This window comes from Perkinsus marinus (assembly GCF_000006405.1).
Source record: "Perkinsus marinus ATCC 50983 genomic scaffold scf_1104296952306, whole genome shotgun sequence".
In the NCBI taxonomy this organism is placed as follows: Eukaryota; Perkinsozoa; order Perkinsida; family Perkinsidae; genus Perkinsus; species Perkinsus marinus.
In genome coordinates, this window is record NW_003208911.1 from 82,199 (window position 1) to 97,757 (window position 15,559).

The window sequence follows — 15,559 nt, forward strand, 5'->3', positions numbered from 1 at the left end:
GAGAGCCATAGTGAGGCTGCTGATTATGCTTCGTTGTAAGTGTAATCCCAATCATCCCAATCGTCAAGAGTCGTATGCATCTGTGTTCGTCATTCAGAGAGAGTCCTTCCTCACCGGAGACCTTCGGTAACCCAGCAAGTGATACTCAGAAATCTGCCAAGATGGAAGATGGTCTTCGAGCGGAAGCTACTGTAATACGACAGTGTAAGAGCATTGCCCCGCTTCGCCGATTCGTATCCGGTTTTCGCAGGAGGTCGCAGTCAGCGAACGTACTCAGCCGCGTTACTATCGTTCATTATAAGCAGTAACGCAATCTATCACACATTCCAACTCAACTTGGGATAATCTCATCATAATCACTGCCAGATTCAACATACTATTCATCTAACTCAACCGCTTGAAAGTTACTTGACGACGATACCTTGCCGCTGCCGCCAAACTATTGTTATCGTCTGTAAATGATCAGTACTACGTTCCCGAAACATACACTTGGCCGTGGTGTTGTGTTATCTCATAGTACGGACAACTGCCTTATGAGAGAACAGATGTGTGTTACTCTCGATAACAACGCAGACTTGTATGGCGCACAATTGAATTAGCGCCTGATCAAACCTTCTGTACGAGAAGGACATCTCATTCCCCGGTCGATACCCTGAGTGTCGTACGGACATATCGGTGGCATAAGGTATATATTCCCATCCACGATGGAACTAACAGAGTTGCCAATAACTTTTGCTTGAGATGCCTCATGTCTCCGCGAGTGATGAGGAAGGCTTCTGCGACACATGAAATCAGTGATGGTATAAGGTGAAAGGAAAATCGATAGCTAGACGACTTAGTCCTTCACAGTTGAACCGCCTGCTATGGCGGTCAAGTCAAGATCCATGTAATGTGAGGCAGTCTGCCTCAGGCTGAGGCTGAGTGCGTTGAATTTGATGTTAGAGATGATCTGCCTCAGTAAGACCATAGCCTGTCGACAGCGAGTGGTCATGTAGCTTAAGACTTGACCATCCACCTGGCCTGACAAGTTGTGTGCATGGCCGATGGTATCCAGGGGAGGAGGAGACGTGAGCAGTAAGATGTCAATCGCAACCCGCATGAAGGGTCAAGGGCTGTTCCTAGCATAGCATCCTTAGATATGACTTACACGTCTTTCATAGAGATACTCAAGTGAGTGTTGTTAGACAGTCCCACCTGTCACATTGAATAGAACACAACAAGTCCCGACTACGCATGAATAAGGTGGATTAGGAGGGCAGCAATTGAGCAATGAGGTGGGATCGAGTTTTGTCTGAGCCGCCGCTTAGTTTTCAACAACAGGTAAATGATAAGGTCTACACCGTCTGTCAGGAAGACAATGGTGATTGTGTGTGAGCCATACGTTGAGATCGAAGGCAAGAGGTTCTCGTGGGCTACGATGGAGTGGGCCAGAGCCGAAGGGATCAAAAACACCATTCCCTAACGGACTCAAAGAATAGAGATTCTCCCGGAGTAGGAGCAATCAGAGGCGTTTACAGCGGCCCGGTACGCCAGTGGTAATTCGCACAGTGTGTCGAAATGCTGAGCTCTCATTCAAGTTTATCATCATCATCAGTCGACGTCCCACTCTCGAGCTCGCAAGCAATCACTTCTTCCTTCTCGCTACCGCTTGACTTGAGAAGCTCCTCGTCGCATGGTGGCCGCCCATACGATACGAGTACAACACCGATGATCACGAATAGATACATGCCAACCTGCTGATCCACATGCCATAACTTATTGGGAATGGGATAATATACTCTACCTGTGGAAGTGTGACGACTTGCCTGCCAGTTACCAAATATTGCAGTGCACCGGTCCCGATAGGCTGGAGGGTTGCAAAACTTGCGACCTGGAGAGGCAAGATATAAATTTAAGATCTGGAGAGAGGCAAGCATTCTCACCACAGAGGGAGAGGTCTGTCGATTGGCCCAGTTCATACTGCAGTAAAGGAAACAAGACATCAACAACACGCCGTAGAGTAACACCAGCCAACCTGAGAGAGCACATTCAGCACCCAGTAACGACACACGAAAGGAAGCCGGCATGGTAGCAATTGAGAACGACAAATACCTTCGAGATGGACCGCTCGGCCATCATCCCCGATGAGACCAAGGTCTAGTGTCATGTCGGGGCAGGGGCTGGTCGAAGTAGAAGAAAACATGCAACCCAATCGTGAGCTGGGAGGAACCTATGTCAATGGATCCGGAGTAAAGCATTCCTACATGGCGATGAATATCAGAGTCGTCATAGAGGCAAAAAGGTAGGCATAACCTGAGAGGAGTAGGAGGTTGAGATAACGCCTGAGTCCAACAAGAGACAACGACCTTCCACATATACAAAAGGTAAATGGATTGACTCCCTCTGGTATACCACAATCGCTGCACCAAAAAATACTGCGGCAAAGACGATTAGCGTTCCCAACAGGATGTCCCAATTCACAGAGTGAGTATCTACACAACAAGCCTATTACTGGCAAGGCCCACCGAGACCCGCCTCATTTACCATTGTAGAATTCCTCCCCAAGGATTGAGGAAGCCATAGCAGCCCCGACACTCAGGACTACTCCGATGACTTTAGGACGAGAGTAGACCTCACTTCCTTGAAGGATGCCCAAGGCATAACAGAAGGCTAGCAATGTCGGGTGAAGGAGGGCACAGATAAGTGGGGTAGTGAGCTTAACACCTGGCTATGGTCTGACACTATTGCTGCTGCTGTCCAGTGTACTGATTACCTTGTAAGAAGGATAAAATAGCCAGACTGGTGAGGACTCCTAGGATGACCAAAGGTATCACATCTTCCCTCCTTGGTAGCTTGAAAGAGCGATCAACTATTACTAGTAGTACTATACAACCGAAAACTGAGAGGAGCACAGAGATGATTAATAAAGCGCGTGTAATACGACGACTCACACTGCCGATAGAAGGCTAGAGTTAATAAATTAATATCCAACTTCGAAAGAACCAGTTTAGTGAGTACTTCCCAACCTGCGCTAATGAGTAAGTTAACGAATAGTAGGGCATACGCCAAAGCCACGGGTGTGATTGGGCATTGCCTTTGGGAGAGGGCTGCCGTCCGGGACATAGGACGGCTAAAACTAGAATGAAAATTATATATGCAGCACATAGAGGGGAGCACGGGCAGCACTACAGCCTGCAAATGTAAAGGAATGTACCACGGTGATATACTCCTGCAACGGTACCACCTGCATGAGGTCAGGTGGTAGTATTGCACCGTGCCCCTAGTGAGCGACTACACCTACTAGATAGGTTAACCGAATCAATAAAATAGAAATGCGGTCGGAGGTGCACCGACAGAACACGCGGAGGTTTGTCAAAGCTGTGAGGTGGAGAGGGATGACACGCAGAATAGTAGTAGTAGTAGGATGTGGAAGATTGACGCATGAGTATGCTATGCAAGAGGATAACTAGGCCTACGAGGAAGACCACGAGGCCAGTCTACTCGATTAGTATGGACATGACATTAGGCGGAAGCTACACGAATGTTAGGAGGCCGAATGATCCATGATCATGAATCGAAATGATGCATCAGGTATCATCATCATTACTGGTGATCAGAAATGTAGATACATACGGGCAAATGACACGATGCTGAAGACTGCCCATAAAGGTGTGGATGATCAAAGCGTGATGGTGAGGGCCTCCCTGCGGGCTAGGATCCCAATTTATGTCAACAAACACTTTAATGATAAAGATACTCTCCTTATGCTACTTCAGTTCGACGTTTCTTCCTTGCCTCTTCCTTTTCTAGAGCAGTCAAGTAACCACAAGTGCACATCTTCACACCGCACTTGGGGCAATAACGCTTCTTACTCAACAATCGATCACCCTGAACAACAACAACAACAACAGGCCAGAATGATCATCATAGAGTTCAATACATTCAAAGACGGTTTCACCGTAGCGATAAGAACATGTACGATCTACTAGATCCTCATCACTGGAGGGCAAACCGTTACACAGGATGAGACAGAGAACAGGAAACTAGAGCGAAAATCGTTAAGAGGACTTACTGCACTCTTGACATCAGAGTAATCCAGTATATTCTGAGGTTGGGTTCTCGCATAGGCTTGATTGACGAAGGAATCACCCTTCTCAGTTTCAACAGCGAGGAGTGTCTGCCAAAGTACGCAAGTTCGAATCCCAACAAGAGCATTTCTACCATTTTACCTTCTGGGGGTCTTCATCAATATACTTCTCTTTTTCGATACCCAGCTTATTAGAGAAGATCGTCTCCTCTGCCGTACTCTCTGGTGGAGGTGCGGCCGGTTTAATCTACAATACTATCATCAACACCACCATCCTAGAGGGTGACCATCTTCCGTACCTTATGCTGCTCATCCGGATCAGGTATACCCATTCTCTCTCTACGCTGCTTATCTCGTCGTTTATCGGCATCCCTAGTCCGACGTAGCTTACCACTACGGGTCTCTCGGAATTGACCTCCCCTTTGGACCATCTCATCATAGTTATATACTTTCTGTGGCATATACTGTTCTTCGATATCCTTCTTTTTTGGTACACTATGCTGGGCGAAAAGCAAGGCACCTACAATCATCATCAGCTGTTCTGATGATCACCATCCGACCGTACTACTCACCATTTACTGATTGATATCGATCATATAGGAAGTATGCATTACCATCACTGCAAGCCACTACAATCTGTTGTAGTACTGGATGCCAGAAGGTCTGACATGCAGCATGGATGCACAGTAGGATACTCATACGCCTTCAGAACGATGTAACACTCATGGATATAGGTCGACTGCACTACTACTACTAGCACGATCATCATATTACCCTCACAGCGCTCTGTGTTCGGAAGGTATAGCTCTTTAGCGGCTCTACAGCCTCTGATTGCAAGTCGTATACCACTACTCTCCCATCACCAGTACCTAGAATTATATGGTTATTACGGTGGTGGTAGAGGAAAGGGAATACCAGTGAGGGCCATAGACTCGTCCGGCGATATGGTGATGTCAGTGTGCTCGTCAGTACAAGGTAAGTTGTCCCAGGTCCGTACTGGGGTTGCAGACCTCAGCTTACGACAGTCCCACATCTTCATCGTACCTGAAGGCGGCCCACGATATGGAGAGAGGAATCTACTAAGGGATGCAAGCACTAGGCAATGATACGTTGCTATACAGCCAACGTTGGATGAGAATAACTCGATACTGTAATGGTTGAGTTTCGTCCCCAGAAGGCCGGACTCGATAATGGCTTACCATCCAAGCTTCTACTCAGCATCCTATGACCATCCTCTAGTACTTTAACAGCGGTAACCACATCGGTATGGGCTGTCCGAGCTATCATATCAGCCTTACCGTACCTGATAGTATGAGAGTGTTGTTATGATAGGTTCCAAGAAGGCCATATTACCTCTTGCGTTCATTGAATAGCTGAATACTGCCATCACTACACCCTGCAACAATAAAGCCACCATCATAGGGTTTGAACCTAAAGATGGAATAAACTCATCATATATTGACTACGATAACTCACCCGCACGAATTGATGAAAAGTTGGTTTTCAACACCGCCCCGACCACCACATATACCACGCTTATCCACACACTTGAGTGTATGAATGCAGGGTATCCACATATCCTAACATAGATTCGAATTTTAGAGGCGGAGCGGTAAGTGGTTGCTCTCACCATGCCGGTTCCTGGAGTGTTGATATCCCATATTCTTATAGTGCAGTCAAGGCTTGATGTTATCCATTTAGAGGGATCCATTGGATGCCAATGACCTGAGATGCTCATGCGATATCATACAAGTCGGATGTCTCCAATAGTAAGAGATAATACCATCAGTAATGGTAGCAGTATGGCCTTTAGTATGCTGTAGATCTCTAATGTACTGATCACCCTTTATAGTCTGCTGTATAGGAGTACTTGTACCGTTACGATCATGACTGAAGGGACACCATTACTCTAGTGCTGCTTGCAAGGAGCAGTAAGGAGTGATGAGGACTTACATACGACACCTAGCATCTGCAGGTAATACCAATACTTGCCCACCACTGTTACTAAACCTGAGGCGAGGTGATGAGCCTGATAACTCTCATCATAGAGCCTCACTACCTCACACAGTTTATTGGATATCCTTCTTGTGGGGTAAACTCTCTAAAGGGCTTCGGGTCCAATGCATTGATACCATTTAGATCCCAATACCTGCATACAGTATTAGAATATAACTTTGGTCTATCCAGCTGAGACGCGCAAAAGTCTATACACTACATTATAGAGACTGGCACGCGACGAGTGATGATGGCATTCAAAAGCAAATCAGGAACTCATAGAAATTACCCAAAATTCCCTCATTATCATCAATACTCGTAGTTGACAAAATTCAGTATATTTTTCCCCACAGCTTACACAAGGCTACTACACGACAGTGCGACTGCTATTCTCATGTTCTATACTATTCAACGTTCTACTGCGTTGTCTATAATAATCAGAAGTATACAAAGGCTAGTGCAAAATCCAATAGGAAGTTGAAAGATGCTATCATTACCGTTGTGGACCTACCACGCTTTCCAAAACCCTGCTAAAATTCACACGGTCTACTCGTGAATTGTGACCCACATTGCGTATACTAACACCTATTTCAACTATCAACCAAGAGGGTTAAGAGCGCCATCTCGATGCTTTAGCAGTCATTGACTATTCATCGCCTATCCTAATGGGAGTTGATTATATAAGTCCCCCAAAACATCCTTCTCCCATATACTACCTAACCACGCCATCTGTCCCTCCAGTGACCATCCGGCTACCCTTAGGGTCCATCGTTAACGTAGTCAGAGACCTAGAGGCATAAGGAATGCCCATTGCTGTCGGAGAAGATAACATTACTTATGCCTCGATTCAGGACAAAGGTCCAGACATATCTCATGGGTATCGGGTATACGGCTTCTGAAATGGTCAGCAATGGTAACTCCATATTCGATTACCTTCAACTCACGGTGCCTCTCGTCGAACGATATCATCCTCATCCGATCCACCCCCAGCTAGTTCTTGTGCTGCCACTGTTGGAGGCTCGTCGAGAGGTACTCGCATATGCCTAAAGAGAATGGATGCTACAGTACTACGCGCAATCTGAAGAGCCCGTTTTATGTCACTGGTATAGCTTTCCAGCTAGAGCGTTGAGCAAGTTGCAATTGAGACTATTGGCTCTCCTAATACTATTGTCTCCTATACCTATACCTACAACCTTGGTGTAAAATGTGGCCGAAACATTTTTTCGAGAATTTGATCCCTGACATACTTCAGCGATATCGTAGTGTCAGGAGAGCCTATATACGAAATTTCAGTTCCGTTTGAGCTCTAGTTGGAAAGCTATGGCGCTGGCATGAAACGGGCTCTTTAGATTGCGCGTACAAATACGAGGACCAAACGGTGGTATTACTCTTCATGGACTGCCTCGGTATTCACTCGGTTGCCCTGCTTACCGAACTGCATAGGGAGATGCATCTCAGGAGGTGGGAGCAGCCACGACCCTCCTCCTTCTCCTCCCATACCAGAACTGGATGAGGTACTGGCCATTCCAGTCGACCTATTCCAATACTGTCTATCAACAATGGACGAAACCCGAACACTAATGCACACACTGTTATGCAAGGGGATCATCTCACTAGCAACACGATAGATTAGCAATATAGTGATTGCATATACTCACTAACCCATGCGACTTTCCAACGCCAACCTGGATGAGTAGTAAGAGCCCCCCTGACCCATGCCACCCGTACTACTCTTGCCGGCGTATGGCCTTCCCACGACTGGAGAACCCCCGACCTTGTCGGAGGGCTGCCATCTCTACCTCATCTTCGTCGGACATATCAAGATGGAAGTACTGTACTATCGATATGGTGGAGTTGAAGGTCACTTACAATGCATGACTAATTTAGTCGATTATTGGAATCTTAATGCTACTACCCCGACTACAATTAACACATAGACTAACATTATCTGGAGCACCAGCATATAGACATGGAATGGTTACATTAAGATCCTGGAGGATTTAAAAAGACTTTGTCATCTGAAGGAGAGGACAGGTAAGTTGCTGTGCTGTCCCATCGTGGCAGCGCGACAAAGATCTCGCTCGCCTCGTATTCTATTGTTGAACTATAATATTATTATTCTCGCTCGGATGCATCTATCTAACGGTTTTGGATACTAGAAACGGTTAGATCCGTCTCTGGTTCTCTCTAAGCTACTTAAAGCTAGGAAGCTAGTATTCTAGTGGTAATTGTTAGACTGGACTGAGTCCAGTGATTGATTGTGTGATCTGCTACCTCATCCTAACTCTAGTTCTACTTGAGTTAACCAGTCCTCACTAGTATCGCATCGTAATCTCTATTGCCTCACCTGATCGTGTTACAAGCTACACGGGATGTTACTTAGATCTGGAATGAAATTGTCTAACCGTGATCGCTGTGCATTTCCTCATGATTCAACAGGTTTAACTCCCTCTACACCTCCGTCTAACGACGCGACTGAACCACCAAGAAGTACATCTACTTCAAGACCACTACTGATTTCTTCTAGTTCTACTCTAAGTCGTCCCGTACATTCTACCGGGATATCTTTCCGAGCCCCTATGCGCACTAGATCAACGTCTATGCCCGATCTTCGCAACGCTGATATCAAGAAGCCATCTGTTATGGCTTCCTCTGAAAGGCGTGTTCGTTCTCTACCATCTAGAGCGGATAACATACAGCACCATTGTGCCGTATTTGACTCTAATGAATCTCTACGTTCTTATGGGTCGGTCTACTTCTCCCAATGACGTCAGTTATGTCACCACGGTTAGTATCCTCGTCTATGGATGCTGTATTTCGACTGAACATGTTGATCAGTCTATGGAAGTACGTCCACTTCAAGAAGATCAACCTCTAGACGCTGAGTGCAAGGCTATGAGATATCCATCTATTGACAGCTCGTCCCACGAGTGTCAACGTTCTGTTAAAAGTGTGATCGGTTCAATTGCTTCCCCAATGGATGCTCTATCTGTACCACCTTCAAGGCAATCAAGTCGAACTCGTACGTTCGGCTCTAGTTCTGAACGTTGTGATATTGGTTATACTACTAGCATTCCTTCTGTTAGTGGTCTAGACACTACCATAGATCTCGGTACTGTCTATATGACTGGTAATGTTGTCCGTACGCCTGCCTCTAGAGCTGTTTCTAAGAGCAAAGCTAACGACAAGTCTAAGTCTAAGATTGGTCGTCCTCGATCTGGAAGCTTGACCCTATCTAAACGCTCCATCGAGAGTGAAGACAACATCAACAATGAGGTCTTATCTGATGATGATCTACCTGTCGGTAGTGATCTAGAACCTGAAGTTCTCGACACGGCTACTGATGATGGTAATGTTAAGAAAGCTGTTTCTACCGACACATTAACTATGGTTGCTAATGGTCAAGGCAATTCTGAATCGTCTACTCAGATTGCCATGGTACAGGGTGGTCTACTACAGCAGTCTATACCTTTAACAGGACAAGCTGCTCAACTACCCGAAGGCGCTACCAATTTCAATTGGAGAATGGTGCCAGGTCCTGAAGGGCAACTCACTCTAGTTCCCTTCTCTATTGCTATGCCTTCTGACGGTCCAGCTCCACCTCTGTTGGGAGCTCTCAAGGCCCATTCTGGAGGGTCTCAACCCCGGTCATGCTCTAACGAAAAGTCATCGAGGCATTCTAAGCACTCGAGTTATGAGCCTCAAGATCCACATCGCTCTAATGGTTCTGGCGATCGATCTTCGAGGTGTACCAAGTCATCTAGACGTGAACATCACCACCGACGTCAAGAACCTAGTCCTGTTGTAGGACAGTCATATAGGCACAGTGCCTCTGATAGGCGATCTTCTCGCCATCTACGTAAGCATAGTCCACAAGATCACAACTCTACCGGTAGGAGTTCTAATCTTTCTCGGAGACGTGCTGACCGTCCTCGACATCATCATAGGCGACATCTGTCAAAGTCACCTTCCTCTTCTCCTAGCTCGAGTGGTTCTAGTACTTCAAGATCTTCTTCGCACTCTAGGCGCTCATCATTGTTGTCTTCGTCCGACAGCGAAGGAAGCCATCCTGCCTCTAAGAAATCGAGCAACTCTTCTCGATCTCTTTATGGACTTTGTTATCGGAATGGCGTTACTAATGGTCGGTTCTATGTCCCAGCTGAGCGTGCGGTACCTTCCTATGATAGGAATCCTATCGATCTAGGTGCCCAGGTTGTAAGTCTAAGCCGTGCAAATCGAAGATCTCCATGAAGGACTATGATGTTGCCTCTAACATTGCGACTAAGTCGTCGTCGACCTCTAAGTTCTTGGGTGAGGACGATGATAGAAGCGGTTCTACCTTCGTCCGTGAAATTTTGTCTGCTCTAGAAGGCCATGATGCTGTTACTAAATATCTATGGGCCAAGCAGAACATACTTCTGAACTTTTCGAGTTTCGAGGCTCGATCTCGAATCGATTCGGTCCCAGAAGTTATATAATCGATTGGCTCAATGTCGATACCGGGAACCGAGAATCGATCTCGAATCGATTCTCTCGATTCAAGGGCGCCGGTTCGATCCAAGGCACCGGCATTTTTATGTATTTTCTATTTGAAAAGTTGCGCACAATGAAACCACTGAAACCCAAACCCGTGACATACAGCCTATAAGTTTTGAGTTACTGCTACAAATAGTTGAGCCGCTATAGTGTAGCGCTGCTAATTGTTGTTGAAATAGTAGCCAAGCTGCATGGCCGGCGGCCGTTAGCCGCCGTGTCACGGCGCATTTCGCGCCGTTCATCGTTAAACGAAGCACTGCTTCGGAAGCACATAGCCTAGAAGTTTTCCTGCGTATACCATCTGATTTCGTTTGTCGTAGCACAACGTACCATTCGCTTTCTCATGCCTACATCGAATGCAGCAACGCCGCGAGGTCAGGGTTCCGGATTCTTTCCACCCGGTATTGGAGGTGGCTTCTCTGGTGGCAGAAAGCGTCGCAGGATTGAAACTGGGATAGCACCCATTATGGATCTGTCTTCTGAGCACAGCTCTCCTGAAGCGCACTCTTGCTCTCGTGGTGTTCTTCGACGCTCTTTTGGTGCTCCTTCTCGCTCCTCTGGTGCTCCTCCTCGCTTCTCTGGTACTCCTTCTCGCCCCTCTGGTGCTCCTCCTCGCTTCTCTGCTACTCCTTCTCGCCCCTCTGGTGCTCCTCTTCGCTTCTCTGGTACTCCTTCTCGCCCCTCTGGTGCTCCTCCTCGCTTCTCTGCTACTCCTTCTCGCCCCTCTGGTGCTCCTCCTGGCTCCTCTAGTGCTCCTTCTCGCCCCTCTGGTGCTCCTCTTCGCTTCTCTGGTACTCCTTCTCGCCCCTCTGGTGCTCCTCCTCGCTTCTCTGCTACTCCTTCTCGCCCCTCTGGTGCTCCTCCTGGCTCCTCTGGTGCTCCTTCTCGCCCCTCTGGTGCTCGTTGTCGCTCTTCTGGTACTCCCTCTCGCTCCGGTGATTCTCCTCCTCGCTCCTCTGGTACTCTCTCCCGCCCCTCTCAGATCTCAGCAAGAACTGTTGAGGCTCCACCTGATGCCTACGCTGAACCGCCGTGCAAGTCTAAGCTAGATTACGAGAAATACGACACTTGCCCCAAAGAAAATCGCCGCTCAAAGCCAAGCAGGGTGTGGGAGCAGTTTCATGTCATTCGGTGCAAGCGAACTGGGTTTGTCTACCCAGAGCGCGCGGTCTGCAAGAAATGTGGACAGGTTTACTCTATGAGGAAGCAAAATACTTCGGCGCTTCTATGCCATATCGACAACGGATGCGACGAACAAAGGGATCAGCCACCAATAGCATCGTACTTTTACCAGAAACGGAAGGTCAATTCCAATCAGAAATCTGCTGTGAATGCGGCGTTGGTTGATCTGCTGGCATGCGTGCCTGGTATAAGCTTCAACGGAACCCAGATAGCAGCATTCAAGAAATTCGTTGAGGTCGCGGCTCAGGTGGGGGCAGAAAATAGGTCGGGCTTCGATGCATCGCAAGTCTTATTTTGCCCCAAGACTCTTACTGACGACATGTTGAAGAAAGGGGCGGACGCCACAGAGAAGATTAAGAACCACCTAGCTCAGCAGCCAAAGCCAATAATGGTAGTACGGGAAAAGGTCAGCAGGGGATCGGTATTGGGAAGGCGGACTAACGGAGGTATCTGTCAGCCTTGCAATCTGCGAGTTGTAGATACTTTTCGACGGCTGGACCAGCCACCATAAGCACGAGAATGTGCTTGGAGTCACCACACTTTTGAATGTTAACGACGTGCAGCGGAGCGTTCTTCTGGCACTGGAGACACCAGAGACCATGACCGCTGATGACATTCAGGAAAGCTTGGAACGGGTAATCTCAACGTTAGCGACTAATGGTTAGTCCATAAATATCGACTCTATATTTTTGGACTAACCGCCAGTTAGTCCATTCATCGACTCGATAATATCGAGGAGCAATGGATCACTGAAGCTCAGTGAACAGTATTAATGTTTTCAGGTATGTTCTAGATATCAAATCCCGATAGAAAAGGTGCTATTTGCCAGTGATAGCTGTTCGGCGAATACGGCGGCTCTCGGGCAAGGCAATATGGCCTCCGTGTGCTGTTTTGCACATATGGTGCAAAACGCCCTGAAGGCCGGGATGACACACCCTGTGGACAATGCGATAGACAACTGCGAGGATGCGCTACGCAGCATGAACACTGGAGAGACTCTTGAAGCTTTTCTCGAGGAGCAGGCAACGGCTCCGGTCGAGTCGGTTCTTCTGACAAGCTCGCGCCTCGTTGCGTACTTCAAGAGGTCGAAGCTGAATGGCAAGCTAGCACGTCTTGGATACAACAAGTAATAGAGTCGCTGTGTATGTTTCAACGGTCAGATCAGGCTAAAGCGAAGGAGCACAGTTCGCTGGGACTCTGTTTATGAGATGATCGATAAGATAATTAAGAGCTGGTCGGGTATTGAAGAACTTCTCAGAGAAAAGAATAAAACGAGGTGATACCTTAAGTCAGCTTAGTAAGATCCAAGCTTAGAAAGCGTCCAGCTGTTCTAGGCCAAAACTAACCAGTAGTGTTAACTTTATTGCGCTCAGGAACTTCCAGAACTTGCTTTCGAACAAAGAGCTATTGATTCAAATTCGTAGCTTCTTAATCCCTTTTCGCATAGCGACCAAAGTTATGCAAGGGAGGAAGCCGGGAACGGCAGTAAAATCCATTGTGTGAGTCAAACGGAGTGGTTCATTTTCTTCGCCTTGAAGTAGTCTGTGAATCCTCAGGAAGCTTGAGCGGTGCTGGATATTCCTTCAAACTTCTCCTCCTGGAGAATTTGAGGATTTGCAAATGGTACGCAGTAACGTCAAAGAGCAGTTCTTCCTGAAGGTACCTCGGAATGGACACGTAGTTTCCGATTGGATCTCTCGATTGCAGGTCATATGTAACCTTACCCCAGACGCTTTGCTCCCTGCAATGTTGCACCCTGCAACGAAGGTCAGAGGTGTAGAGAAGCTAAAAATGGTTACTGAGTATAGAAGACGTATCAAGGGTGAAGAGTCTATTCTCCGCCGTGAGGACTTAATCGAAGCGCTAAAAGGATGGTCGCTCATCACCGAGAACAGCAACGAAAACAATATACACACTAATCATAGTACTAGCGAGAATGATGCTGCTGAAGCTAATATGCTAGAACAAGTGGTCGAAATTGCTGACGACAGCCTCCTGCAAGGATTGATTGACGTGAAAGACTTGCCTAGGTGGAGTGAGAGGGGTAGGGACAGAACAGCTGATGAAAAAGCCCTGCTGATCGATAAAGAAGTTAAGCAATGGGCTAAATTGGGTGGGCATTGTGAAGACTATGAGACCTTTTGGAATACTGCTAAGCTGGATTATCCCTATCTTGCTCGCACGGCAACGGTGGCACGCGGGGTGGTTATATCAACGGCATGTGTGGAGAGTCTGTTCTCCGAGATCCGGGATATCATAGGTGATAAGCGCACCAGAATGAGAATGGAGGTTGTTGAAGCACTTCTCAAAACTCGTCACACATACAGATTGTGGGACAATGACAAGTAGATGTGAGAAACTCACAATGTGAGTCTCACATGCTTCGGTGATAATTATTATGCAATTCTGAGGCTGATTCCACAACTACAAGCTTTCAGTGTTTGATTTCGCTGTCGAGGTGCATCAGGCGACCCTACTTCTAGCCTTACTTGAAACCTAATGTCTATGGGGTTGATGAACATAAATGTCGAATATGAGTTGATTAAATCGATGGTATGTAAATCATACTAAGCGGTGTCATCAAATGTCATACTCTTCTATTTGATAGAATCTATTGTGTCTTTGACCTTTCGATTAAATCATTCATTTTGCATATGCAATTAACTCATCGACTACATGCTATCTACACTCTTTATAGGGCGCTGAGTTCAAGAGTGGCAAGACAGTAAGGGTACCAGTGCATGACAGGCACTGCCTGTGGCTATCAACTGAGCGGTCTAGCCTCGACCCTTATTTTTTTTTCGCGCGCTACGCGCGCGTGGATGTGCTCTGCGGCAGCCGTCCTAAATTGTTGTCGAACTAAGCCTCAATGCCGACGTAAAAGAACATTTCAATGGATTTTGAGTTTCGAGGCGGATCGATTTCTCGAATCGAATCGATTCGTGCGCCCGCCGTAGCATCCTCGATTGATTAGCACCGAACAATCGATCGATTTTCGATATCTCGATCCAATCGAGCCTCGGTCCGATGTATGAAGCAGAATATGGAGAAGTCTATCTGGGCCAAACTTATCAAGGGTACTGAACCGCCTACTAGATGTTATGTCGACTATGAGAAACACCTCGATCGGCTATGCTCTACTATTCGCAAGCTCTATGACAATGATGATGCTATTGCGAAAGCTGAAGTCAAGTTCGTTACTTGTCGTCAAGGTAACTCTGAGTCTCTCGCTAGGTATGTCAAGAGGCTCGAGTCTATTGTCACCGAACTTCACTTCATGGGTATTCGTACGTACGAGTACATCCTCAAACGTCGTCTCTACGATGGTCTCAACTCCGACTACCTACGAGAAAAGGTCGACAAGGAACTGAGTGACCCTAAGGTTTCCTATGAGAAGTTTGTCTCTTATCTATCTAACTTTGAGCGCCGACGTCTAGGCCGTGAACAACGACAGAAACTCTATGATGAGATCGTTAATTCTCGCTTGAGGTCTAATGATAAGACCGCCAAGCCAGCTACCTCTAAGGTTCACACCTTAGGTGATACGACTACCGACTATGAGGAGCCACAGTTATGTTCTACTGGTGCTGACCCTATGTCTATCAAGTGCTATCGGTGCCTTCAATCTGGTCACCCAGCACGTCTATGTCGTGATAAGCTTAGCGACCTCGAGTCCCGTTGTTCTAGTGTGGTAATCCTAATCACACTAAGATTCGTGTGAAATCCCCCCTAAGTCCTTGAACTGTCAAGATGTCTACAGCATGGACATCTAGCCTATGT

General features: G+C 47.0%; 7 protein-coding genes across 7 annotated transcripts in view; 5 read left to right on the forward strand and 2 right to left on the reverse strand.

Moving 5' to 3' along the window:
- Positions 1-599, forward strand: part of Pmar_PMAR014105 (hypothetical protein) — a gene marked incomplete at both ends in the record, with an annotated part of 1,952 nt that extends 1,353 nt beyond the window's left edge. The window contains 2 exons of the mRNA XM_002777077.1: positions 98-191; positions 518-599. Of these exons, the coding sequence (XP_002777123.1) occupies positions 98-191; positions 518-599 (176 nt within the window). The remainder of the gene's footprint in view (positions 1-97; positions 192-517) is intronic.
- Positions 600-1,232: 633 nt separating this feature from the next.
- On the reverse strand, positions 1,233-2,191 carry Pmar_PMAR014106 (hypothetical protein). Its single transcript, XM_002777078.1, has 4 exons — positions 2,092-2,191; positions 1,923-2,014; positions 1,784-1,870; positions 1,233-1,733 (listed from the first exon to the last, which is right to left on the reverse strand). The coding sequence occupies exons 1-4, from the start codon at positions 2,180-2,182 to the stop codon at positions 1,569-1,571; spliced, it is 435 nt and encodes a 144-aa protein (XP_002777124.1). The 5' UTR covers positions 2,183-2,191; the 3' UTR covers positions 1,233-1,568.
- Positions 2,192-3,741: 1,550 nt separating this feature from the next.
- Positions 3,742-6,872, reverse strand: Pmar_PMAR014107 (Guanine nucleotide-binding protein subunit beta, putative; the record flags this gene model as incomplete). Its single annotated transcript, XM_002777079.1, has 14 exons — positions 3,742-3,867; positions 4,052-4,156; positions 4,209-4,313; positions 4,366-4,586; positions 4,639-4,729; positions 4,841-4,935; positions 4,982-5,110; positions 5,266-5,369; positions 5,420-5,462; positions 5,615-5,791; positions 5,850-5,956; positions 6,020-6,076; positions 6,126-6,215; positions 6,778-6,872. 14 exons carry the CDS (start codon positions 6,870-6,872, stop codon positions 3,742-3,744), a joined length of 1,545 nt encoding a protein of 514 aa, XP_002777125.1.
- A 2,312-nt stretch (positions 6,873-9,184) lies between these two features.
- Pmar_PMAR014108 (hypothetical protein) lies at positions 9,185-10,539 on the forward strand (the record flags this gene model as incomplete). The annotated part of the gene is made up of 2 exons (XM_002777080.1): positions 9,185-9,708; positions 10,266-10,539. 2 exons carry the CDS (start codon positions 9,185-9,187, stop codon positions 10,537-10,539), a joined length of 798 nt encoding a protein of 265 aa, XP_002777126.1.
- A 401-nt stretch (positions 10,540-10,940) lies between these two features.
- Positions 10,941-12,909, forward strand: Pmar_PMAR014109 (hypothetical protein; the record flags this gene model as incomplete). The annotated part of the gene is made up of 3 exons (XM_002777081.1): positions 10,941-12,170; positions 12,259-12,414; positions 12,562-12,909. 3 exons carry the CDS (start codon positions 10,941-10,943, stop codon positions 12,907-12,909), a joined length of 1,734 nt encoding a protein of 577 aa, XP_002777127.1.
- A 661-nt stretch (positions 12,910-13,570) lies between these two features.
- Positions 13,571-14,128, forward strand: Pmar_PMAR014110 (hypothetical protein; the record flags this gene model as incomplete). The annotated part of the gene is made up of 1 exon (XM_002777082.1): positions 13,571-14,128. One exon carries the CDS (start codon positions 13,571-13,573, stop codon positions 14,126-14,128), a length of 558 nt encoding a protein of 185 aa, XP_002777128.1.
- A 682-nt stretch (positions 14,129-14,810) lies between these two features.
- Pmar_PMAR014111 (hypothetical protein) overlaps positions 14,811-15,559 on the forward strand; it is a gene marked incomplete at both ends in the record, with an annotated part of 1,437 nt that continues 688 nt past the window's right edge. Inside the window, one exon of the mRNA XM_002777083.1 lies at positions 14,811-15,318. Within this exon, the coding sequence (XP_002777129.1) occupies positions 14,811-15,318 (508 nt within the window). The remainder of the gene's footprint in view (positions 15,319-15,559) is intronic.